At 48.3% G+C, this 24,729-nt stretch overlaps 1 protein-coding gene across 1 annotated transcript in view; it reads right to left on the reverse strand.

Moving 5' to 3' along the window:
- Positions 1-376: 376 nt before the first annotated feature.
- Positions 377-24,729, reverse strand: part of CASTOR2 (cytosolic arginine sensor for mTORC1 subunit 2) — a 115,925-nt gene continuing 91,572 nt past the window's right edge. The window contains exons 3-9 of the mRNA XM_065852883.2: positions 11,211-11,404; positions 10,301-10,433; positions 8,901-9,024; positions 8,237-8,347; positions 6,816-6,898; positions 5,276-5,370; positions 377-889 (exon numbers count right to left, since the gene is read on the reverse strand). Of these exons, the coding sequence (XP_065708955.1) occupies positions 824-889; positions 5,276-5,370; positions 6,816-6,898; positions 8,237-8,347; positions 8,901-9,024; positions 10,301-10,433; positions 11,211-11,404 (806 nt within the window). The 3' untranslated portion in view covers positions 377-823. The remainder of the gene's footprint in view (positions 890-5,275; positions 5,371-6,815; positions 6,899-8,236; positions 8,348-8,900; positions 9,025-10,300; positions 10,434-11,210; positions 11,405-24,729) is intronic.

A 24,729-nucleotide genomic window follows, 5' to 3' on the forward strand; every position in this document is an offset into this window, starting at 1 on the left:
GGGGACAAGGGCTTGGGGATGGTTCTGCTGGTGGGACCAGGGGACAGCAGCTGCCCTGGAGCAGGGGACACGGTGGGAGGACACTGGGGGTGGTGGGAGGGTGACTGGGGAAAACTGAGCTAAAATGGCCAAGTTTCAAAGCAGACGGAAGTCTTGGCGGCACCAGAGCAATGACTTCCCCAAGCCTTCTCTGAGCAGCCGGGCTTTGACTGCGGGGAGAAAGGGAAACGGGAAAATTCAAACAACCAGATGTTTTCCCCTTTTCCAACACCACCAACCGTTTTTGTCAGGGGAAACAGAACCCAGTTCCCATTCTATGTCAGCACACGCAATGACGGACAGTCCTCAGAAAGTCTGATGCGAGGAGACAAGCCAGCACCATGCCACGTCTTTTCTGTTTAATTCCACATTTCATTGTGTTTACGGTTTCCAGGGCTCTCTCTGAGCAAGCGGCCCGTCCGTCCAGCCTGTGTGCGCGGCCGGCCCCGCGCTTCGGGCGACACCGGTGCCCCCAGGCAGCTCCTTCCACTCCGAGAACACGGGCAGGTTACGCTTCCTTGGAGCTGAACGTCAGGAAACTCCCTCTCCTCCTGCCCCTCATTCATAAATTTAATAAAATAACAATAATAATTATTATTATAATTAAAACAAAGGCTTATTGGAGCTGTTTCTGCTCAACTTTCCACAGTCTCTTTTCATGTCACTCTCTGGAATCAGATTTTTCAAGAAATACTGTGAGAAAAAAAGAATAATAATAATAATAATTATAATAATAATAATAATTATAATAATAAAAAGCATCTGGAACCAGCTCAGAAGATTTCTAATGCTTTTCAGCTTGACTGACTTGGAGTGCATTGACCACACCGTTTATATTTTCTTCAGGTACCTGCAAGAAAACAAAACAAGAAAGGTCGTGCTCTAGGAAGAGCCAGGGAGGGGTGACAAGGAAAGGAGAGGCAGGAGATGACGCTACAACAGTCCCAAGGAGCCAGGGGCTTTGTTTCTGGACAACTGAACTCTGCTGAGAAAGGACTCGGCCTACAGGAGACACCCTCTGGTTCAACATCTGGCTGGGTTGGTGTCTGTGTGGTGGGGGCTGGTGGGGAGGCAACAGCTTTGGGGTTTTCCTTTTCCTGCTCCTGGTCAAGAGAGGTTCTCCTGCCCCTCTACTCTGCCCTGGGGAGACCACACCTGGAACATTGTGTCCAGTTGTGGCCCCTCAGTTCCGGAAGGACAGGGAACTGCTGGAGAGAGTCCAGCGCAGCCACCAAGATGCTGAAGGGAGTGGAGCATCTCCCGTGTGAGGAAAGGCTGAGGGAGCTGGGGCTCTGGAGCTGGAGAAGAGGAGACTGAGGGGTGACCTCATTAATGTTTACAAATATATAAAGGGGGAGTGTCAGGAGGATGGAGCCAGGCTCTTCTGGGTGACAACCAGTGACAGGACAAGGGGCAATGGGTTCAAACTGGAACACAGGAGGTTCCACTTAAATTTGAGAAGAAACTTCTTCATGGTGAGGGTGGCAGAGCCTGGCCCAGGCTGCCCAGGGAGGTTGTGGAGTCTCCTTCTCTGCAGACATTCAAACCCGCCTGGACCCCTTCCTGTGGAACCTCAGCTGGGTGTTCCTGCTCCATGGGGGGATTGCACTGGATGAGCTTTACAGGGCCCTTCAACCCCTCACATTCTGGGATTCCTCTTCCTCACGCCCTCCTTTATTTGGTAAAGCATTTGTACACAGGAGCTCGTTCACGCAAAGCGCCTGTGCCTAATGGCTCTCCAGGGCACCCTAAAGGTTTGGGACCCATAAGTGTGGGTGGGGAGACCATGTTGGGTGACAGGGGGCACGTTCATTGAAAGAAGAAGAGAACTGCCAATCTGCTTGTAGTGGGGAGTCCCGGATGGTGTGGTGAGGCACCTGAGCTTTCTTATCCAGTCTTGGGATGAGAATTAACCACAGAAGTCCACATACAGAATCATTAGGAGGTGTCCTACTGCAAGAAAAAGCAGAAGATGCGAAAGATCTCAAGAGTGACCGTTGTCGGTAGAAAAGAGTATAACAAGTTAAAGTTACACCAGACAGAAAAGAGGTGTCTGACCCTTCCATAAACCCGAATCTGACACTCAGGGGACAGCTGACAGCTCGTGGAAAGGGGACTAAGGGAAAAATAAGTTATCTGTGAGCTACTGCAAGAAGCCAAAATAATTCACGTTAAGTAAGCTGAAGAAGAGGCTGTCCCATCTGTGAGGTGTCTGAGTCCCTGGCCACAAGCACGATACCTGGATTCACTGGACACCCTCAAGAGCTCAGACAGTGGAAATACCACTGAACTGTGATTTTCTGCAAGGCTTTTAACAAAACTGAGGAAAAAACCCCATGAGAAATAACAAGAAAAACGTTCCATTTTGCAATGGGAAGATGAAATAGGAGCGGCTAAATCTGATGATGTGTGAACAGAAGTCAGCTGGGGAAGGAAGAAAATCATCTTAAAACAACCACACAGCAAATCCTTCTGGGTTAGGAAGAAAACCCCAGCAAACCTCCACTGCAGGAAACAGACCTTGGAGACAGGACTCTCCAGTGCCTCTCCATCATTTTTCTTGGTATGCTGAACTTTGCAGTGGGAGAAGCTGTATGACTCTTTGTTTTTCCAGAAGATCATGAGAAAGGACATAGGAATCAATTTTGCAAAACCCATTCTCTTAGGCAGCCTCAGCAGATGGTCAGTGGGTCTGTCCCTACGCTCTGTCAGCGCAGAACAGGAGCAGGAGGAGGCAGAACCGGCCCATGGGACCTACAGGGACCCACCTCCTCATGAAACGCAACGGGCTGAACCTGCATTCACTGCAGACGCTCGACTCCCTTAACATCGAGGGAACGGTCTCAACCACACCACAAATGTTTGGGGTGGATTTTCTCCAGGACTGATGTGCAGTTTTGATTTGTAGGACACATCCTAGCTTGCCACCAGCAGAGAAGTCCTACCCCTCTGTGTCCTTTAGAAAAGATCTCTATCCCAGGGCAGCTGGGGCAACGTGTTCAGATCAAAGCATCTACCGGGAAGGGAAAGGTAAAGCTCCAAACTACATCCCAGACACAGCTTCAGCCTCATGAGATGCAAAATGCTGGTGAAGATGAGCAAGACACCTCCAAGCACAGGACGGGGGGAGCAGAGCACCTGGAAAAGGGAACGGGGACTCTTCTCCCTTGCTCTCTCTAGAGGGAGCTGGAAACCACAGCTCTCTCCCTTGTGTCATCCAGGGGACACAGCAGAGACCTGGAGCTTCCCATCTCAGCGTTGTCTCCAAAAGACATTTCTTCTCAAGCACAAATGCTGATTTTCAGGGCAAAGTTCTACAGCTACAGCATTGCAGGAAGACCTGAGTGTTAATACCCAGGCCAAATAAAAACTCAAGCAACAAAAACCACCTTAAAATGCACAGGTGAAAAAGGACAACCAGGTTTTATGAAGTGCTCTAAGTTGTTGACAACAAGTACTGAAGAACTGTAAATAATGAAAGGAAGGACGTGGAGAAAGGATTCAAGATGCACTTCAACCTCGGTAAGTGTCACTAGAAGTCAAGGTAGCAAAATTAAGGAAAACATGTAAAAATCTAGAGGTCAGGTCAGTAAAACTGACCAAGAGCCAGCAAGCACCCAGTCCAGGCACCGCTCCTGGAGCAAAGTCAAGCAGAGGATGGCTTGAAATGCACCCGCATCCAACACAGTCTGGTGGAAGGGTTTGACAGGTAAAACAGCACCGTCCAGGCGAAAAGGTTTTTAAAACCATAAGAAAAGAGAACAGCGAGTAGCGAGGAAAATGCTGAAATACATACAGCCCAAACCCTGCCTTGGCAGCTGCTCGGGGGGATCTGCCGGGCCCAGGTGAGGCAGGATGAGATGCTTTGCAAAGGAGGAGCTGCCTGCAGAGTCATCACAATTGTATGGCACAAGTTGTAAGTGAAATCTCTATTCTAAGCGACAGGGCTGAGCTCTCCAGATATTGCTTGACAACTAGAAGCACTCTGCGCAGAAAGCATGCACCTGGGGCCACAACGGCAGGTAGGAATGTGAGGCAAAGCTAACAGTATTGATTTTAAAATGGTGTTTTATTAGCTTATCTTATCAGCACAGTTAATATTCAAGAAAATAAGACAAACTTATATAACACTTTGACCTCTGCTATCTGGAATAATATTTACTTTTACTCTTTACACACATGACCTATAGGCTGCAAATGGTTCACACCAACTCTGAAAAATCAAAGTAATTAGCTGAAGCAAAAACCTGCCTTGAACTCATTGGAGCTTTTAAGGGTCAAATGTAGGGCCTGAGCAGGGAATTTACAGTGGTGAAAGGAGAAGTATAAAGCAATAGAGTGCACATTTAAGAAAAAAACAATGAAAAGACGAAAGCAGCTGAGTTTTATTAGTGCCCGGGCTGCTGACTCCCGCTCTCAGGGCTTGGGGAACAAGGTTCCAAGTCAATGCCATCCTGTTTGTGGCTACAGACACGGCAATTCTCCCTTTTCAGGGAAATTCCTGATTTTTGAGCGTGTCCTATACAGCCAAAGGAAGAGCAGAGGTAGGCCTAGAAGGTAAAGTATCCAGCAGTATAAAAGAGAATAGAACCCTATGCTCATGGCAAGACCCTCGTGCTGGTGACAGGCACTTGATGAGAACAAACACACAACACCCTTCTCTGCTTCAAAATCACCTTCCCTCGCTGTCTTGACGATTATTTCTATTTTATCTAAGCATACACCATGAGGATGACGCAGGGACAGGAGGACCCATAGATGGGTCCCAAAACCCAACGGTTAGCGCCATGCAGGTACTAGGAATGAAGGCAGGGGTCTGCTATTGGGAGACTCTCCAAAAGGTTCCCCCCAACACAGGCACCCTCCTGAGAGGCTGGAACTTCCAACGACGTTTGCAGGAAAACAGGGAGGGTTTGTGGCTGTTTCTAATAAAAGATAGTGACGCAGTGGATGAGGCTGCTCAGGGAGGTCGTGAAGTCTCCACAGCTGCAGGTGTTTAAGGACAGAGACCTGGCCTTTGCAAGAATGAGACTCCAAAATGCGGCTTTGCCTTGGGGTAGGGGCTGGGCTTGGGTCAGGAGCCTCTGACCCAGGGCAGTGATGGGCAGGAGGCTGGAGAGACGTGTCTGCTGGGCAACTCCAACAGGCTCTCCAGATGGGGAATGATGTTCTCATCATGAGTTTTCTCTACGGGAAAAGATCACCTCTGTTCCAAAGAAGGTGTGTTGATACTCACCAACGCGTGATCAAACTTAAAAGTACTGATGTAGTAGGCTGGGATGTCGGCTGCAGCCAAAGGCTCAGAAATCTGAGCAACAATTCCACATTCATCTGTGGGAGAGATAAAACAATCAATTGTTGTCTGAATGACACCTGTCGATCTCACAGAACTCCTGGGTCTCTCCAGCTCTGTGCCTATACAGCAAGGAGTTTGTCTTCACAAACTCCAACGAGAACAGATCTCTGTAGTAAAATGTGTTCTGTCTCACAGAATCAGGATCTTTGGGCCACCACAACATATTGCACATTTGGTTTTATTGCCTTCTTTTTGTTATAGAGAAATATAAATCCCCCCAAGGCACAAAACATTAGAACTGGAACGACTTCCAGAGGTCCAAAGAAAGGCAATCAATGATGTTCAGGAAGGAAGCACCAACATCAGTCTCATAAGCCCTCAACCTCTGTTTTTCTCTTTAGCTGTTGCTCTTGAACACTTTGCCCAGTATCTTTGAGAGGAGATGCTGACCCGCTGGTTGGCCTGGACATGTGGTTCCTGGACCACAGACCCCACAGCCCCTGAGACAGGATTTTCACGCCAATTTAAATGGTTCATCTGTCCTGTTCGTGGCAGATCAATGGTACATTGTTTCCAGATAAAATCTTAGTTTCACCGATCCAAAGCGAACATTTCAACTTAATACAATATTACATATAATGCATAAACATCAAATATTTAGGGGACTAGTAGGCATCCCGATATCCCATCAATGACATACATCATGCTACTTCTACACAAAGAGAAGGTGCATTAAAGTTTCCCTCTTGCTACTTTCGGTTGTCTGGTGTAGAAGTTGCAATTAAATATAAAAATTGGCCAAACATTTTTCAGACATGTTCTTGAATCCCATGTTTTGTAACTGTTTCAGAGACCATGGGAAGGAGTCCCAGTATTTTCTGAAGACCAGGCCTTTGTTGCAATATTCAGATCGGCGTCCTTAAAATCTCAGGGGACACAAAAATAACAAGAACACCTCTGCAGACGTGAAGCATTTGCTCTGTGCTATGTAGGTCCAATATTCTTTTGAGCGGAGAAAATGTCTGCAGTGCTGAATGTGAAACAGGACTATGAACAGGAGTCCCACTCGGACTGCTATAAATCTGTCCCAAATCTACTAAAGCCACAGCATTGCCCAAGGACTGCAGTGGAGTGCAACAGCGCTTTCTGACCACACATTTCTGTCATCTACAATGCATTCCCATGCCATCTTTTCCTACATTTCTTCTTTTTAAAGAGAGACCCAGCCATAGCTACCCCCAAAGTCCAGCAGATGAATGCCAGGATGGAGCTCTCAGGCCATGTAGCACTTTCAATAGTATACTTAGAAGCCTGACTTATTAGGTAGGAGTAAGATGACTCCTCTTGGAAGAGCTCAGCTTGTGAAGCCATATTAAGCTCTTAAAAAGTTTCAGCCTCTGATGGATTTTTCCATCATCCTTGAAGGCCCTGAGGCACCTGGCTACCTGTGCACCGACTGATCCCCCAAATGTCTACCTACCGAAGCCAAGAGGCTGCCCACCGATCCGCACCATCTTCCAGAGCTCACCAGATGCACTTGTAAACAACAAATTATTAGGAAATCTGTAAAAAAAAAACAACAAAAGGAACACCAAACGTGGCAATTAAAGCACAGCAGTGTGTCAGATTCTGCCTGCGGGGATGCTGCTGTTCCTGTATCCCTGCGCTGCTTGTAGCCAACAATAGCAGCGGCAACAGCTCGGTGAAACTGAGAAAACTCAAATCAAACAGGACAGATGCACCTGCCTGGCCCTCCAGATGTCTGATGGTAAATCGGCATCTGATGCTGGAAGCGCGCACAGGCACCGAGAGAGGCAGGGAAAAAGGTTTCTAAACACCAGGCCATGCCTCAGCTTTCCAAACCTCAAGACCATTGATCTGAAGGTGTGATTTGAGCTGCATTTCTAAACATCTAGGGACAGAATATGTTTCCATACCGTGTGAGCGGTGACCATCGGTTTTGTGTCCCTGCATCATCAGTGCTTTTTTTCCCTACCGTCCCTGGAATCCCTGCAGAGACCCCTGTTTCTTAGCAGGGGAGAGAAGACCAGTGACCAAGGGACTTGCCCAAGGTCAAGCAGGCAGAAGAGGAACTGGCCACCGGGACTCTCCAAGCACCCGACACCACCCCAACCCTCCAGCCTCCCTCGAAGGCAGACAGGTCTTATTCCAATTAAGGTCGAAGCAACTTTCAAGAGGGCAATTAACAGTTTGCAATCAAAACCAAACGCTGTACTGTGTCTCAAAACTCAATCTATGCACTGCACCTCAGCGCAGCATCCTGTCTGGCCTCCAGACCTCAGAGATCTCTGCGATGCAAAGCTGCCGAGCACACACACACACAAACAGGCTGATGTTTGCTCCCTGGCTGACTTTCTCCGTGCCAGACAAACGAGCCATGGGCTCCTGCTGCACAGGGATGACTCAGAACATCATCATCACAATCAGAATCCGCACCAAGCCCAGCCATGTGTAAAAGCAAAGCGGGAGGACAGCATTGCTGACATCCCCACCCTACTTCTGCCCTTTAACAGCAAAACTTCAACCACATATGCAATATTTTTTTTGTTGTTTCTGCTCTTAAAAGCACAACTAATCAATACGAAAATAAAAACATCTAAATCGCTTTGATCCAGTGTCCCTTTTTCAAAAGTAAGATAGCCCTACATTACATTGGCTTGTGATTTCACTGAGAGCTTGGACAGACAAGCCCAGACTTCAGGAGCTGGAACTCACATGCCAGCCTGCACTCGGAAATGTGACAGGGTTTACAGGCACATGGCACCCATGCAATGAGGCTCCCAAGAATTAACATGTAGGAGCTTAAGCTGCTTCCTGCCCCCTTTGAGAATGTCTTGGGTGTTTTTTTGGGGCCCAAGAGACCTTAAGACCAAAGCTCACCTCTGCTGTGTCTGGACATCCATGACCAAGGAGATGTAACCCTCAATGAGAGAAAAGGAGAAAAAGCGAATATGTCCTGAGTCTTCGCTGCCCACCACCGAGTCTTTTACTCTGATGAAACAGAAGAGAACAGCGTTAACCATGGCTAGAAGAGCAAAGGAAGGCTCTTAAAGCAGATACACACTGAAAGCAGAAATGTTCATACACTAACTTAGGGAAGTGACCTTGAGTCCTGTCATATTATACCGCTTTTCCTTTTTTGATTTTGCAGGGAACAAAATGCCATTACCCACAACTGACAAAACTCTCCCAGGCCTGCCCCAAGGTCCTCTGGCAGGACCAGGAGCTGCAGACACCATGGGCAGCAGCACATCTGTACATCCCCCCGTCCTACATGGATGTCCAGTACACTGATTGCATTGCTACTCTTAGCTTAAACCTGAAAAGGCTCAGCTTTCCAAATGGATATCTTTGGGCACCTTCAATCTCCTAATTTGCTTCCCCCTGTCAGGACAACCCTCTTGAGCTTTTGAAACCTCGCTAAGCACCAGAGCAGCCTAAGGCCACAGCAGATCCCTGGGCATCTTGGAGCGGCAATATGAGTTTGTGCCTCCTGACAGCAGCCACATCTCGCCTGGGAGCCCATCTCCCTGCCAGGACCTACCCATTGGAGTAAAACATGACATCCATGAGGAGTGTAGCAACAGCGGGAAGGGTATCTGGATCCAGGCTGGTGACGCAGAACATGTTACTTGGACTGGAAAGGGGATGAATGACGGGCCTCTGAACTGAAAGAGACACACACAGACACACACAACTATGATGCCACGTCTGCAGCAGGTTCACATCCCACCAGACGCGTTACCCACACAGCAGTCACAGAGAAAATTGACAGTGTTCATAAGGAAGTTTCTCATTGCTGAAGTCCTGCTGGCTCTCAGACAGGGACCAAGGGCCTGATGACAACCTGCTCTTGTGGGCTGTGATACCACCCCGAGCACCCTGCCCTGCACGGGGCACAGGTCAGCTCTCTGCTCACAGGGGCTTTCATTGGGTGCATCCACACGGGACAAGGGGCAAACTCAAGGAGCTGCCAATGCAAACTGAAAAGTCAAAATAAATTCAGGCTTCCACCATTCAAAAGGCAGGGCTACGGAAGGCATTTCTCGGGCTGTGGTTGTTGGCAGTACACCCTCTTTCCACTCCTTTCTGGAAGCCATAATAGCTACAAAAAATAAAAACCAGCTGACATGGAGCAGCTTGGCAAACACGCTTGCAGCCAGAGGCTGGTATGTAGGCTTGCAACTATTAACCACAGCAACACCGTGAACTGCATACCTGTGCATAATCAATGTGTGGGCCCTTCCCTCATGCTTTTTGTATAAGGCTCATTTTCTTAAACAAGATTATCTACAGCTATCAAGTGACGAGGCTGAGTGGCACTTTTTAATAACTGATCCCTGATTTGTTTGGTTATGGGCATAAAATTACACACAGGTGTGGAGGTAAACGTGTATTTAAGTAGTTCCTCTTCCTGATTGTGCCCTTTGCTTGATGTTTGCTCCTCTGAACTATAAGCATCCTAAGGTTCTATACAGCCCTGGGCTGACAGTGGCCTTGATGCTGACAGGTATTGAAGTGTGAAATTTGAACAACAGTATTCTCTGTGCATCAATCACTGTGACACTTGAGCTTTTATATAAGTCATTTTCCTTTGAATAGTTGAAAGATGAAGTATGGGCTACAGACTGTGTTATTTTTGCAACTGAAATTAATTGTATTTTAACCTTCTGTCCTACAAAAGGCACGTCTCCTTTGGAAATGTGAAACTAGCATTAAAAGGCTGAAATTCAGCAAAGCTCATCAGCGTTGCTCAGAAAGTTAAGCACCTACTCAAATCCTTGGTTGAACTGGGATAGACTCAGGCATGTGTTAAGATAATTTATTACCTTACAACAACATAAACATTCACCAAAACGTTGAAGGAAGATAGGAGGCAGATTTTCGCCCCCGTGTGTCATGGAGACCAACTCCCTGGCGAGCTGAGCCCACGCTGGTCCTTACCCAGTTTTGGTTTGACAAATCCATTCGTTATCCCGAGGTCATCGGCAGCCACCGTCTCCCCGTTCACTACCCGCAGGATGGTGAACTCAGCAGCCAGTGTGTGCATCACGAAGGGCAGGTCCCGCTCACGTACCTGAAGGTGACAACAGGATTAGCTCGTGATGGTGTGCACCGCTGCAGAGAGGTTATGGGCTCTCAGGGCACAGAAAAGCAGGCGCATCGCTCCTGCTGGAGCCAGCTGGTGTGTGAGGATAATTACCATCCACATGTGTGTCTAGAGAAGCACATTTGGTGACACAACTGCAAATATCAGTAGGATTAAGCACCACCGTGCTTTTTAAGATCGTGGATAGAGTGTGGAGACTTCTAACAAAGAGATATTTCACCTCTTTTCCAGTATTCCTTCAAGAACTCAGCACTGCCTGTTCTTCAGCCTTTGTTCCTAAGAAAATAAAGCTTATGTGTTTGTGCCCTGTGTGAGTGCACACACATGCGTGTCAGACAGAAAGACAGTCTGACTGTCCATCCCTGAAACATCTCTGGAGCCTCCTGGCCATCACCGGCCAACCCGACAACAGACACTATGTTCCTCTAACTCTCAGAAAACCAAAGTCTATGGGGAGGTGGGAAATTCTGCCAGTGCCTCCATTAAGGGAGAGACTGCAGTGTGGGCTCAGCACCCTCATTAGACATCAGATAACCGCACCAACAACTGCCTCATCCCATGGGAAAAGCTCCTGAGATGTCAGAGAGCCTCACTACGAGGCACAGAGCTCTGGGGAAAGCAGACTTCAGTACTTCTGCTGCTACTCAAACAACCTGCTCCCAGAAATGTCATTAAAACTGCCCAAGTGAACTTTCATATGGTGGCAGATAACTTTCATATGATGGCCCTCTCGAGTCCTCTTACCAGGATGAAGTCCGTCTGATAGGTGGAGAGCATGAACACAGAGATGTTTTGGTCAGCTAGGGGTGCTATGACTGACTTGGCAATTTTGGTCACTCCGATGGGCTGGGAGCCGGAGAAGCCACCTCCACCAGACACCACGTTGAGGGCGAGCCATGTCGCATCAGCCACGCTCAAGTGTTCCGAGGAAGGCAGCTCTGCAAAGAGACAGAGGGGGAGGACAGAAGGTTGGTTTAGAGGCAGGGAAAGCCGGGTCCACCATCTGGTCCATATGTGTTTAGCATAGACCTCAGTGGAAGGAATGAGATGAGCCCAATTATCCAGCCAACCTCCTGGGCCTTCCACGTTGCTTCACAGGTCGCCACTGTACCGCTTTATAGATACGCCAATTGCCTCATCTTCCACTGCAGGATTCATATAGATTTTCAAGGACAACACAAAGAATCACACGAGCTTTGGCCATTCACATGGACACTGGTGACCGGCACTGCTGACTTCACCAAGTGGAAAGAGCCTGAACTCTTTGACTTAACTTGCACCTCCTCTATGACACAATTTCTCCAAGTATTCCACTTGAGCTTTTCTGGTCTCTCTCGTTTCCTCCTTTGTGTTCTAAACCCAAACGTTGTTCTCCTGGATCTGTGATGGAGGTTGACAAAGCAGCCTGGGCACAAGCCCAAGAGATGCAGAGCAAGTCCCTGCTCTTAGTCTGTTGTCATTAAGTAGTTAAAAATCTGCACATAAACCATTTTATACATATCATTAACCGTTTTAAAGAAACCTTAATGTATCAACAGCCCGTGAAACCAGACGTGGACTCTGGAATTAAGGTATAAACTTCTCTAAGATTCTCTGGACTTTGGATTTTGGTTTGGCAAATTATAGAAACAAACAGTTTGGATTCAGGCTTACAAATACATAATCCCAGGTAAATCTACTTGCCACAAGGAACCCGACCTCAGATGCAGATCCAGCCAGGCGAGACACAGCAGAGGTCCCAGTGGAAACCCACAGACTTTGTTTAGAGGTTTAAATGCAGCCCAGCAGCCCCAAAACAGAAATCCCAGTATCGCTGCTCTTGCAGTCAGCCCTGGCACCATGGACAAGCTGGTTCGTGTCTCCATCCCCACATTTCCTACTCTATCCACCCACTCCTGGCTCCTCCATCCAGTATCCTTCCCTTCTCCTGCAGCGAGGCCTTTGGGAGCTGTTTCTGTACAGCTCCAGACACCATGTAATAAATTCATAACCTCAACCCCTTGGCTCCCCAGGCACCACTGCTGTGAGACAACAACAGTGCTGAAAACCCAGAATGAACTGAATAACTAATACTGTTCGTTTTGCTCCCCTCAATAACCTCAATTGTGTGTGGCATGAAAATAACCCTGAGCAAACACACTGCAAACAGTGGGGACACTGAGGGTTCTGCTCCTGCATTTTGATGTTTAGCTTTGTAGGCCAATGTTTCTTTTTTACTGAATAATCAGAGCTTGCATGGAATGAAAACTAAACACCAGGGAGAACAGGTAAGTTTGCGCATTAATCAACAGCATGTTACCTCAGAGAGAACAGTGCAAGTTGCTTGCAGAAAATTATTGCAGCAAAATACCATTTTCTGATCAGACGGCCCTTTGCATCAGAAAAGCACCCCCAAAACAAAGCTTACTGCATCACCTGGCACAGAGATGCTAGGGCTCAAAACAACTGCCGCTGATCTAATAAGCAGCTGACATATTTTTTTCCTTCACCCCCACCTCTGCTCCTTGCCTGTGAAATAAATAAGAAGGAAAGGAAAAAAAAAAGTGTTATTTCTTTGGAGATGTGTTTGCTCCTGGCAGGACGGAGCGGGCAGGCACAGGCAAGGCCACCTGCACATCATCAGTATTTACACTTCCATTTCCCACATCCCAAAGCCATTAGAGCAGCCAGGCAACTAAATCACAGAAAGGTCAAGTGACACTTTTCCTCTCTGCAAACTTGTCCCCAAAAGCTTTGTGGCAGCACAGCTGTGCAAGACGCAGCTCGGTGTGCTCCGGGGACCGACCGTCCCACCCGCAGCGGCCGCGTCCCAGATGTGCCCACGTCCGCTAATGACTCGAGATCACAACTCATTTCCCTCTCTATAAACAGAGTAGATGATACTCCTGCTTTGTATGGGTGACGTGGGGCTGGCTGCAGTTCATTAAATACCAGTTTAAATGCAATTTTGGGTCAGGGGTACGCTGGAAGATGCAGTATTTCACGGTGGACAGAGGAATTATCACATTTCACCCTGGCAGCAGCGATGCTGGAGAAGCTGCCCCGAGGAGACCTCGTCAAACTCTTCCTCACGGGCCAGGAGGGCTGATTTGCTGGTTGCATTTGTAACTACTGCAAAGTGTTGATCCTGTTCGGTTTTATGTGTTTAACAGGCCCTATGAAGTGTGACAGGGGTCACTGCATTTGCTTAAGTAACCTGCCTCTCATAATTCAATTAACTTTGCAAAAAATGTATATAAAGTGACTGAAATACCTATTTTGGTACACTGTTTCCACTAGGCAGCCAGATGGAAAAGTACAGCCCGAATTCTAACGAAACAAATCCAGGCTAGAGGCTCAACAAATTCAGCTAAATAGCATCAAATAAGCCACGTGGGAAGGTGCTTTGCCCAGGAAGCTGTTAAATGCAGTAGACCCAAGGAGAGCTGAGAACACCAGATGTTAATGCAGACTCAGTGAGGCAGAATAAAGTAATAAATAAAGAGTAAAATGAGGAATTGCCCAAGTTTCAATACCAACCCAGCACCTTGAGCACCTCCCCCAGAGCTCCTGCTGCCCCACAGCCCCGGCACCGCTGCCTCCCCTGTCCTCACACTGTGATCTCAGCACTGAAATCTCCCTGGTGGGCTCTCGAGATCCTCTTGCACCTGGTTTATCTGAGAGCAGGTCCCTCCTACTTCTGGGGACATCCACCTCTGGCTGAGAAGGACCTCTAAGAGGTCAGAAACCCAGGCTTTGCTTCTGATAGTCATGGTCTTTGTTTTGAATTTGCATTGGGGTGAAGCCTTTTGATCTTTTGTGGGTTTGCTATGTAACACTCTGCCAGGAGAAGACACCCAGGAGCAGCTCAGCTGTCGCAGGTCCATGGTCATCATTGCTGTCCATCATCACAACCATCATCACAACCATTACTGCTGCCCATCATCACAACCATCACTGCTGCCCATCATCACAACCGTCACTGCTGCCCATCATCACAACCGTCACTGCTGCCCATCATCACAACCGTCACTGCTGCCCATCATCACAACCGTCACTGCTGCCCATCATCACAACTGTCACTGCTGTCCATCATCACAACCGTCACTGCTGCCCATCATCACAACCGTCACTGCTGCCCATCATCACAACCGTCACTGCTGCCCATCATCACAACCGTCACTGCTGTCCATCATCACAACCGTCACTGCTGCCCATCATCACAACCATCACTGCTGTCCATCATCACAACCGTCACTGCTGCCCATCATCACAACCATCACTGCTGTCCATCATCACAACCATCACTGCTGTCCATCATCACAACCGTCACTGCTGCCCATCATCACAACCGTCACTGCTGTCCACCATCACAACCATCATTTGCTGTTCATCATCACAATCATGACCAGCAAGTAGAGGTGGGTCACAGACTCCAGTTGTCATTTCATCTCTGGTAGCTGCCATGGAACCCACCAACCTATGCAAGATGTGACCATCCTGACAGCCCAAGCACGGCACTCATCTCACGTATGATTTTGCCGTGCAACACCAAGTACCAACTGCTGGTAGGCTCCAATAGCCCGTGGTACCACTCTCCCTTGGCACAGCAGTTTCCCTCACCCAAAACTCTCCACCCCACATGAAATCTGCAGTGCCACCAAACAGACAGACAGATGCTGTGTGGGACACAGCTCTTCCAAGGCAGATATTAAACAAAAGCCAATCCCTGCTCAAAACAAACCAAATAAATATGTCAAATAAGGTTTAAGGCAGGGATGTCAAACTCATTTTCACCAGGGGCCACATAAGCCTCGTGGTTACCTTCAAAGGGCCAAATGTAATTTTAGGACTCTACAAGTCCTCAATGGTTCTCTTCCCACTGTCTAAGTCCTAAAATTACATTCGGCCCTTTGGAGGCAACCACAACTGATGTGGCCCCTGGCGAAAATGAGTTTGACACCCCTGGCTTAGGGCAGGAGTTGAACTGCTTATTCACACCATGGGTGATTTCAAAGGCCAGAGGTCTGTCTGGAGCCTCACTGGCCCATTTGGCAGGTACAGCTGAAGCAAAGCAGGTTCCATGGCACACGTCATCCTGGGGCACGAGGTGGTGAGTATCATATCGGCCATAATTGGCTCTTGAGCTCAAATAATCAATACCATTTCCAGCGAGGACAACAAACGTTGGCCACAACCCAAGTAGGTATTGAACTGCTGCCGCTGGAGCTCTACAAAATTCTGTAAGCACTGCGAGCTGGTGCTCCATGGAGAACTCCTAAAACACCTTTGGAAGATGTTGGCCAGATGATGAGCTTCCAGCTCAGGGGTCTTCACAGGCACCCAAGGTGGTCACAGAAAGCAGGGAAGGAAAATCTCCCGGTTTAGAGCCCTGACGGAAGAGTCAGTCCAACCGTGTGGGTATGCACAACGGGGGGAAACAGCAACATTTTTCTGCCTCCTGTGCTGTTTGCCATGGACCTTGTTTCAACTCCACATACTCACCCTAGGACACCTATCAGGTTTCAAGTGAAACTGTAGATATCAGATGGATTTATTGTAGTGCTTGGAGAGCAATGAAGGCGCTGAGCTGGTTTGCTTCTTTGGTGGGGATGCTGGATCACCTCTTAAGCACTCATCTTTACTCAGCACACAAACTTGCATTATAGTGGAGTACTCCGGGTGATGTGCAGCTCCCTGATTTGTTCTGGATGAGCCAACTGCTTATTCAATTAATCATTATAGGACTTATGTTTGTAGCCATGGCTAACTCCAAATGTTAAAAAATACAGAAAAATACTGAGCATTTTTTGATCAGCCTTCTGACTTTAGATCAGCCTCCTGGCTTTAGATCAGCCTCCTGGCTTTAGATCCATTATGCTGTACTCATTTCACCTTTTATTGCCTCTCTCTGCAAAAATGACAGCTAGACTCTGGCCTGTACTAAAAAGATAGAGAGAAGGGTGCCTGCAATAGCAGGACTCCAATGGTCAGGCATTAAAAATAAAAGTGCTGCCAACTGCAAAATTCATGATAAATTGGGAGAGCTGTCGCCCATGCCTCCATGTGGCAGCACAGTTTATGTATATCTATTTTTAATGGGATTTTTATGTTTATTAAAGGGTTCTCTTCCCACTGCCCAGTGGAAGCTTTTGATTGCTCTGCAGTTTTAAAATCCCATCTTATAACAAAGTGAGGGATTATCTCAGGTCGCTAAGCCTGATCCAAAGCCTGGGCATCTTTCTGACTTCTCTGTTGGTTTTATCATGCAGAGGAGGGGCTGGAGGCCACGGGGGCTGCAACCGGGTGCTGCCCAAACAGCATCCCATGGCCAAACATCAACGGGCCCATGAGGAGGCCGGATGCCCAAGGCCAGTCTCCAGCACCCGTCCGTGTGGCTTCCCGCACATCTAATAAAGCGCATGTGTTTGAACTGGATGTCTCTGCTCATAAAACATTTTAGGGATCTTTTATCCTTGAGGGCACCATGGAAATGGGGCACATGAGCTCAGAATGTTTGGTGGAGGGGAGAGCGAGAGGAGGATAACCACCTGAGTCTCACCGCTTTTGCAAAATTAGGCTAGGTGAACATTCCTTTAATGCCTGGAAACAGAGCAATCTGTTTGTCTCACTGACAGAAAGCCACACGAAAGGGGGTAAAGCACACTAAAGCTGTCATGTATCAGTTTCTACAGTGCGCTAAAATCCAGAAAGAGCTCCGAAGCTGGTCCAGCGCCCAGTGTTGTGTGTCCCGTGAGGTTTATTCCTGCAGGATGCCCCGTTTCTCACTTTGCTCTGCCCCATGGACAAGACGAAGCTTCCCCCACGGGGACCCCAGCAGAGCAGCAAAACCAGCTTGGGATGTTACAATGCAAATCATAACCTTTCAGAGATGCAAATATCCTTTATTTTCACCTCAAAACACATACATTGCCAGCTGCACACTTAATAACTGGGAACTAAGCCTTCTGCTGCCCCACGGGTGGTTTGTGGCGTGGGGTGCCAGGAAGAAAGGCCTTGGTGTGGGTTGGATTCGAGTGCCACAGAGCGCTGCCACACCGGGGACTGAGCTCAGCACAACAGCCGGGTGAGCTGGAAGCACATCGCTCGGCTTCCCGTCGGGAAGCATGACAATTGGGTCCAAAAAGTTAATGCTTCTGTGAACGAGAGAAGGAAGAAAATCCCGCAGCTCTGATTCAGCTGAAATCGTCTCGCACGTCAACCACCTCAAGCTCATCCTGAGAAGAGGTCGGCACGCTCACAACAGAGCCGCTTTGGAGGTTTATGGTAATGGTTTATTCGGCTGCCACGCTGTTCAGAGGGCAATGTCGAGGTGACGGGCACAGACGATGTCCCTGGGAGCAAGAGTCGTGACATGAGGGCAGCAACGACTCCAGCATCGCGTCTCTGCCCCTCAGCACCTGCTCTGAGCCACACGTCTCATTCAGCGGCACATTTTAAAGCACCGGTAGCTCCAAATGTTCATTAGATACCAAGCTCTACCAGCACACAGGACACCAGGTATCTTCAGGATCACTGCAGAATGCTAAACTTCCAATTTTTGTCTGTTTTCTTGATCTGTGTGCATCCCAGATTTGTTCCTGATGGGGTGGCCGGGCACCTCTGCAGGGCTGGATCCACAGCCAGGGAACCTCGCCATCTCTAACCACGTGCTTCTGTGTTTTTGACATTCTCTCCTCACAGAGCATGCAAAACTGAGTGTTTAAATCCAAACTGCCTCAAACAGGGAAGCTGTGAAACCTGTAATCTCATTTTCCTATTTAGGAATTATCCCACTCACAAAACTGTCAAAAGAACATTGTTAGGTTCATAAACTCAAACACTGCAGTGAGTAAACGACAGCTTGACATTTTATATATTTTAACCTCAATATTTCTGTGCCTCAGTTTCCTATCTATAAAACCTTTCTTCTAAATCTTGCTCTCAAGGAACAGCTGACCTGTTTAGCTGAGGTTTATACACATCTCACAATTGAAGCACTTCACAATTAATCCAAAAATCAGCGCGAGGCGGACAAGCACCATGGAAAATTTCTGCCCAAAGAGGTAGTTTGGCAAAGATTTAAGTGTCTGAAAACAGGGTGAGTATGGAAGGAATGGGGAAGTTTTGCTCTGGCCTCTCTGAGCATCTTTCCTTCATCATTGAGGGAGGAAGCTGTTGGTGCTAGAGCAATGCTGGGGATGTTAAGGTAGGTTAGAAAGGCAACGGTCTCTCATTTTCCATTATCAAGATCATAGAAGACAGACAGAAAGACAGAAGGAAAGAAAGAAAAAGAAAACAAGAAGCACTCTAAGGAAAAACACGCACGCAGAGTCTGCCGAAGTCTCGCTCCCTGAGCACCAGTATGGACCAGTGCTCCCCAAAGCACGTCCAGCAATCCAGCCAAATTCCCTCATTTCTCACATGAAATTCATCTTATACTGGTCTTTGTCTGCTCTTACAGATTTTCTTTCAACTACAGATTAGTTAAATCTAAAAGGCTATTTATGGGTTTACATCAGAATGAGTGAACATACCCAGGGCAATTTTCTCGTGTTTTCCTGACAATTCAATTCGTACTCTACCCAGTGTAATGACCAGTTTGAATTTCACAGTACTCGTGAACAGGACAAATTACATAAACAGGGAATTACATGCGGTGACCCCAGGTCCCATGTCCATCTGACAGAAAGTACTGTTAGAAGCAAGGGAGTTCTCCACACCCTTTACTGGAGGGAAATTAGAAACACATTCATCCCACATTTTTTTTTATAACAATTGGGAGACTCAAAAACCTGCTTCCAAGAGCACCGAGGTCACTCAGGGTGTTTCTTCAGGCCCCCTTCTCAAAGAGAGACAAACAGCTCCTAACCAGAGCCACCGAGTGATTTATTTAATACTGAATATTTCCAGGTACTTCAGGAGCTACCAGAGGGACTGAGTCAGCTCGGCCACCTCCACCAAAGCTTCACTGGCCCCATAAACATCTTGCAGGGACACTTGAGTATTTTGAATTTGAAAAAAAGTACTTACTTTTTCTAACCAGCCCCATCCACTATCCCATACAACACAACCATTTCTGCAATCGCTACAACTGAGCAGCTCTCTAGCAAGGCCTTTACAGAAGTTTGCAGGGAAGGGTCGGTATAACGCAGTGCAGCTTCTCGACTGTTATAGATCTGCCCACGCGTCTGCACAATCAGGAAAGCCATTCTGACAGCGCTGGAGATGTCACGCTCAAAGATGGAGTAGTCGGTGTATTTTTATCATTGATGGTACAGTTCCAAAATGACATTCTAGGTACCATGTCCATGCCCCAGGATGATGGAGGAGCCCAGTTTGTTGCTGCTTCTCTTGGCCTCCCCAGGAACACAAGCAACCCCTTCTCAGCAGATGCCGAAGGGATCCTCGCCTCTGCTGACATGGACAGAGCCTGCGTGGGTTTTGAGGAACGAGTTGAGGGGTGGCACCTTCCTGGAGAGTTTTTAGCTGGTCTGTTCAAAGCAGCAGAAGCAATTGCAGAGCTCGGGAAGGAGTACGTGCTAATTAAAATTATTCTTTCTGCTCAGCATGTCCTCAACTGCATTTGTACAGAGCAGAGATGACGCCATGTGGCTGACTGATCTATTTACACCTCTGGAGTCCCCTGCTCATCCCCAGTTCTGTTTCCCAATTAAGGGTGCAGACAGAAATTTGGGCTGGTTCCAGCCATCAAATACGCCTGGCACAGCGCTGGGACTGAAGAGACAAGCCAGGGACTTCTACTCAACACGAGCAGTTTGGGATCTCTCTGCTCCTGAAAACAGGCAAGCAGAGGAACCTGAAAAGCCCATTCCCAGGGAAGAGCTAAAATAAAGTGAATACTGTTGCTGGAGCCTGACGTGAATGCAAAAAGCCAGCAAAAGCCAGGTCAAAACTGTCTGCTGCTTTTTCTGACTTTAAGAAGCAGAGGCAAGAAAGATGCTGTGCTCAGAAATGCACCCGTTCCTGCACAGGGAACTGCACAGGGTTTCTGTCCCAGGCATGTTACTGTATATAATATATGTGCTCCTGGACACGTATATTATAGCATACACCAGCTCCATCCCAGCACTGGCAGAACTAGCACGCTCCACAGCCCAGCAATACTCCCCAGCTGTGAGCCCATGTACCCCCACCATAACGGAAGTACCTTTAGATTTGCAAAAGATGTCTCCTGCACCTGTGAGAAGACACAGCTGAGAGGTTATGAATGATGTAATTCAAAGATAATGACGGCACTGCAGATGGGAAAAAGAAAGCTTCTAGAAGATCTGCCCTTGCTGAGGATTTCAGTCACCTCGGGGCTTTTGCTGGTTCCCCAGCTGGTCCTGGTCACTGGAACACCAGTGGCTGCAAGAGTGATTTTAACCCTTTGCTCTTTCCTTGCAGGGATGGGGCTGTGTCACACAGAATCCCAGAATGTCCGGGGTTGGAAGGGACCTGGAAAGCTCATCCAGTGCAATCCCCCCATGGAGCAGGAACACCCAGCTGAGGTTCCACAGGAAGGTGTCCAGGCGGGTTTGAATGTCTGCAGAGAAGGAGACTCCACAACCTCCCTGGGCAGCCTGGGCCAGGCTCTGCCACCCTCACCACGAAGAAGTTTCTTCTCAAATTTAAGTGGAACCTCCTGTGTTCCAGTTTGAACCCATTGCCCCTTGTCCTCAGTTGTCACTGGGAAGAGCCTGGCTCCATCCTCCTGACACTCCCCCTTTCCATATTGATCCCCATGAATGAGTCCCCCCCTCAGTCTCCTCTTCTCCAGCTCCAGAGCCCCAGCTCCCTCAGCCTTTCCTCACACGGGAGATGCTCCACTCCCTTCAGCATCTTGGTGGCTGCGCTGGACTCTCTCCAGGGTTATAGCTGGAGTTGCCTTCCAGCAGAACACAGCTCACTTGTGCATCCGTGCTCCTGGGTTTGGTGACTGTCCAAATCGCCACTGAACAGCAAATATTTGCACAAGTTCACGGCAGCTTTTTTTGTGGAAGAAAGGAACAATGATATTTAGAAGACGAATACAGTATGCTGCAGGTAAGAAGATTTTTGTAATTGAAAATATGTGCCAAGGTACTGGGGGGCCCACATAATGAACTTTTATCAGTATTCAGAAAAAGGAGTGAAATATGTTCCTTCTTATTCCCACTGCTTATTTATCTTTTAAATACGTGGGAATTAGAGTACATCTCAACTACATGTTGGAAAACATGAAACTGTTTGCGGATTTCCCACAGCATTTTAGCACTGGTGTTTCCTGGAGCAGCCAGTTCTCCAGATGAATACCCTCCAGGCTTCAGCAACAGCATCTCTCTTTTTTCCAGATATTTTTTTGCTCCTTGCCCAGCTCACTGCTGGATTACGGGTAAGCAGAGCTGCGGGCAGTTGCCCAGGTACCCCGTCCCTGTCAGACAGGGATGCTGGGGCAGTGACAAGGGTTGCAGCATCGCAGATGGATGCTGTGAGTCCTCCACAGTGGCCTGGCCCCAGCAGACACGGTTCACCTGCCACTGGCTTGTCAAGTGACCTGGAGCACATCACATCCTCTCCCTTACCTGTGTTTCCCTTCTACATTAAGTATTCAGTTGCTAAAGTTCTTCTCTCTCTTCTCTACTGTGCCCTTGTGGCCAGGAAGGCCAATGGTACCTGGGGTGGGTTAGAAGGGGGTGGTCAGTAGGTCAGAGAGGTTCTCCTGCCCCTCTGCTCTGCCCTGGGGAGACTACACCTGGAATATTGTGTCCAGTTGTGGCCCCTCAGCTCCAGAAGGACAGGGAACTGCTGGAGAGAGTCCAGCGCAGCCACCAAGATGCTGAAGGGAGTGGAGCATCTCCCGTGTGAGGAAAGGCTGAGGGAGCTGGGGCTCTGGAGCTGGAGAAGAGGAGACTGAGGGGGGACTCATTCATGGGGATCAGTATGGAAAGGGGGAGTGTCAGGAGGATGGAGCCAGGCTCTTCTCGGTGACAACCAGTGACAGGACAAGGGGCAATGCGTGCAAACTGGAACACAGGAGGTTCCACTTAAAGATGAGAAGAAACTTGTTCCTGGTGAGGGTGGCAGAGTCTGGCCCAGGCTGCCCAGGGAGGTTGTGGAGTCTCCTTCTCTGCAGACATTCAAATCCGCCTGGACCCCTTCCTGTGGAACCTCAGCTGGGTGTTCCTGCTCCATGGGGCGATTGCACTGGATGAGCTTTCCAGGTCACTTCCAACCCCTGACATCCTGTGATTCTGTAACACATACGTGAAATATTTGCCCAACAGAGTGCTGTTGTTCCTGGATGTTACAGTAATAGCACCAAAAACAAGCTCAAGAGATATGATTTGACCACCTGTCCTGGTGCACTTAAAGGAAGCAGCTCCCCTTTATTTGTCTCCTGGTATTTTCATTTAACGCATTTTTCCCACAGCCACCCATCTCTGCAGCACGGTGGCACTGGGAGCCACTCCCAGCGGTGCCGGTGCCACTCAGGTGAGGGGTCTCCACGCCTCTTCTTCCACTCAAGCAGGAAAACCAGCAACAGCTGCAGAAATCCAAGCAGTTGTTTTTCTCCCTCCATAGCTTCCAACCTATAACCAAAACAAGTGACTCCTGTGGTCTACATCTGGAGAACAGCTGGATACCCCTGCATGAATGAAAGGCCAGGATTTCCCAGGGGGAAAAGAATGTGTCTGCAAAGCAAGTTCCCTTTGCAGGGGTGACATCTCCCACTTCCAAAACAGTGAATATCCCTCCCAATCTCAGCTTCCTCTTCTTCAAGCAAAGAATTGGACCCATACTGACTGTGGTCCTCAGCCCGAGCCTGAAATGAAGGTTGTGGCAAGAAGAAAAGCCTGGTGAAGCTGTGTCCCTGGCGGGTGCAAGAGATCTCTGTTCCTGCAAGTGCTGCTGTGGTGCCATGTTTGGCCACCACTTCTAACACAGCATCCCAGGTCCTGTCCAGAGGCAGAGCCATGACGTGAAACGGATGAAAAAAGCCATTTTAAATGTTCAAGCGGGTCTCTGATATACAGCAATGCTAGAGCAGGGCTTTGCAAGGCCTTTACATAAAATTCAAGCTCTCCAACTTGTTTGTCTAAACGTCCCCTCCCCTTGTGCCAGGTAAAAGATGTGGAGGAGAAGACATCTCTTTTGGAGATGTTCTGGATACACAGGAATGACCACACTGGGTCAGACCAGAGGCAGTTTCAATAGTGCCCAACGACAGGTGATCACACAGGTCCGGTTTTCGAGCGTTCCCATCCCACTCTGAACCTACAGAATGGATCCAAAGCACGGCCCAAACAACTGCATCAGTTTAAAAGGGAGTTTTGGGGCAGTGCAGACATATCTACACATCTGTGGGCAAAACACAGAGAAAGCAGTTCAGTTTCCAGTTTGTGAGATGTTCATTTCTTTCCTTCTACCTCCCCTTTCCCACTTTATTTGTGAACTTGTGGACGGACAGAGGGGATATTTCGGTACTTTGTTTGAAGTGGGAAAACCTTTTCTTGGCTGGGAGGTGCCAAATAATTCCTGAGGTGTCACCAAGCTTTGCCATTTCTGGAAAGCCATGTACACAGGCGTGAGAGTTGCACACACTCGGGCAAATCCTTCTGAGACAGCGGCAGCAGAAATGCTACCTTTTCTATAGATAAACCCTTAAAGCTGTGATTTCATGCACAGGAGCCAGTATCCCTGCAAGGGCACGGTGCTTATGAGTCAGGGGTGGAAAACTACAACTCATTTCTACTTAGACACACACACCACCTGGAGATAAGACTGCTTTCAGAAATGGGATGTAAAGCTCATTCTGTGCTTTATTCACTGACGCTGCTGTTCTGGAGAGGTGCGGACCCCTCGCCGTGTGTCCCCCTGTGCCCAGAGCTGCCACCAACCTTGTCCTGTTCCCCGATTAGCAAAACAACCGCTGATCTTAGTTAAAATTACGAGAGCAAGTCTTCCAGGTAAACCGAACCTGCATATACAAGCTGGGGAGAGAAATGAATGCAGATCAGTTTATTTTTGCACAGCCTCCTACTACCAGAGCACAGGGAGCTGCTACCATTACATCACCCTCACGGATCAAACCCTGCAAAGGCGCTATGGCTCAGTGGCCATCGGAAAATTAACGCTTTGCTGTGCAGGTCGCATGCTGCACTCTCCTACCCAGCACTTGTTTTTTGCGGTTAGCTGTTACAGAAAGGGATGTCTGAACCCTCGGAGACGAGCAACCCCAGCAACCTCTGCCTCCAGGTATTCATCTAACAAAACAAGTATTTTTCTAACAGGACAAAGA

Source organism: Patagioenas fasciata, chromosome 19, assembly GCF_037038585.1.
Source record: "Patagioenas fasciata isolate bPatFas1 chromosome 19, bPatFas1.hap1, whole genome shotgun sequence".
Classification (NCBI taxonomy): domain Eukaryota; kingdom Metazoa; phylum Chordata; class Aves; order Columbiformes; family Columbidae; genus Patagioenas; species Patagioenas fasciata.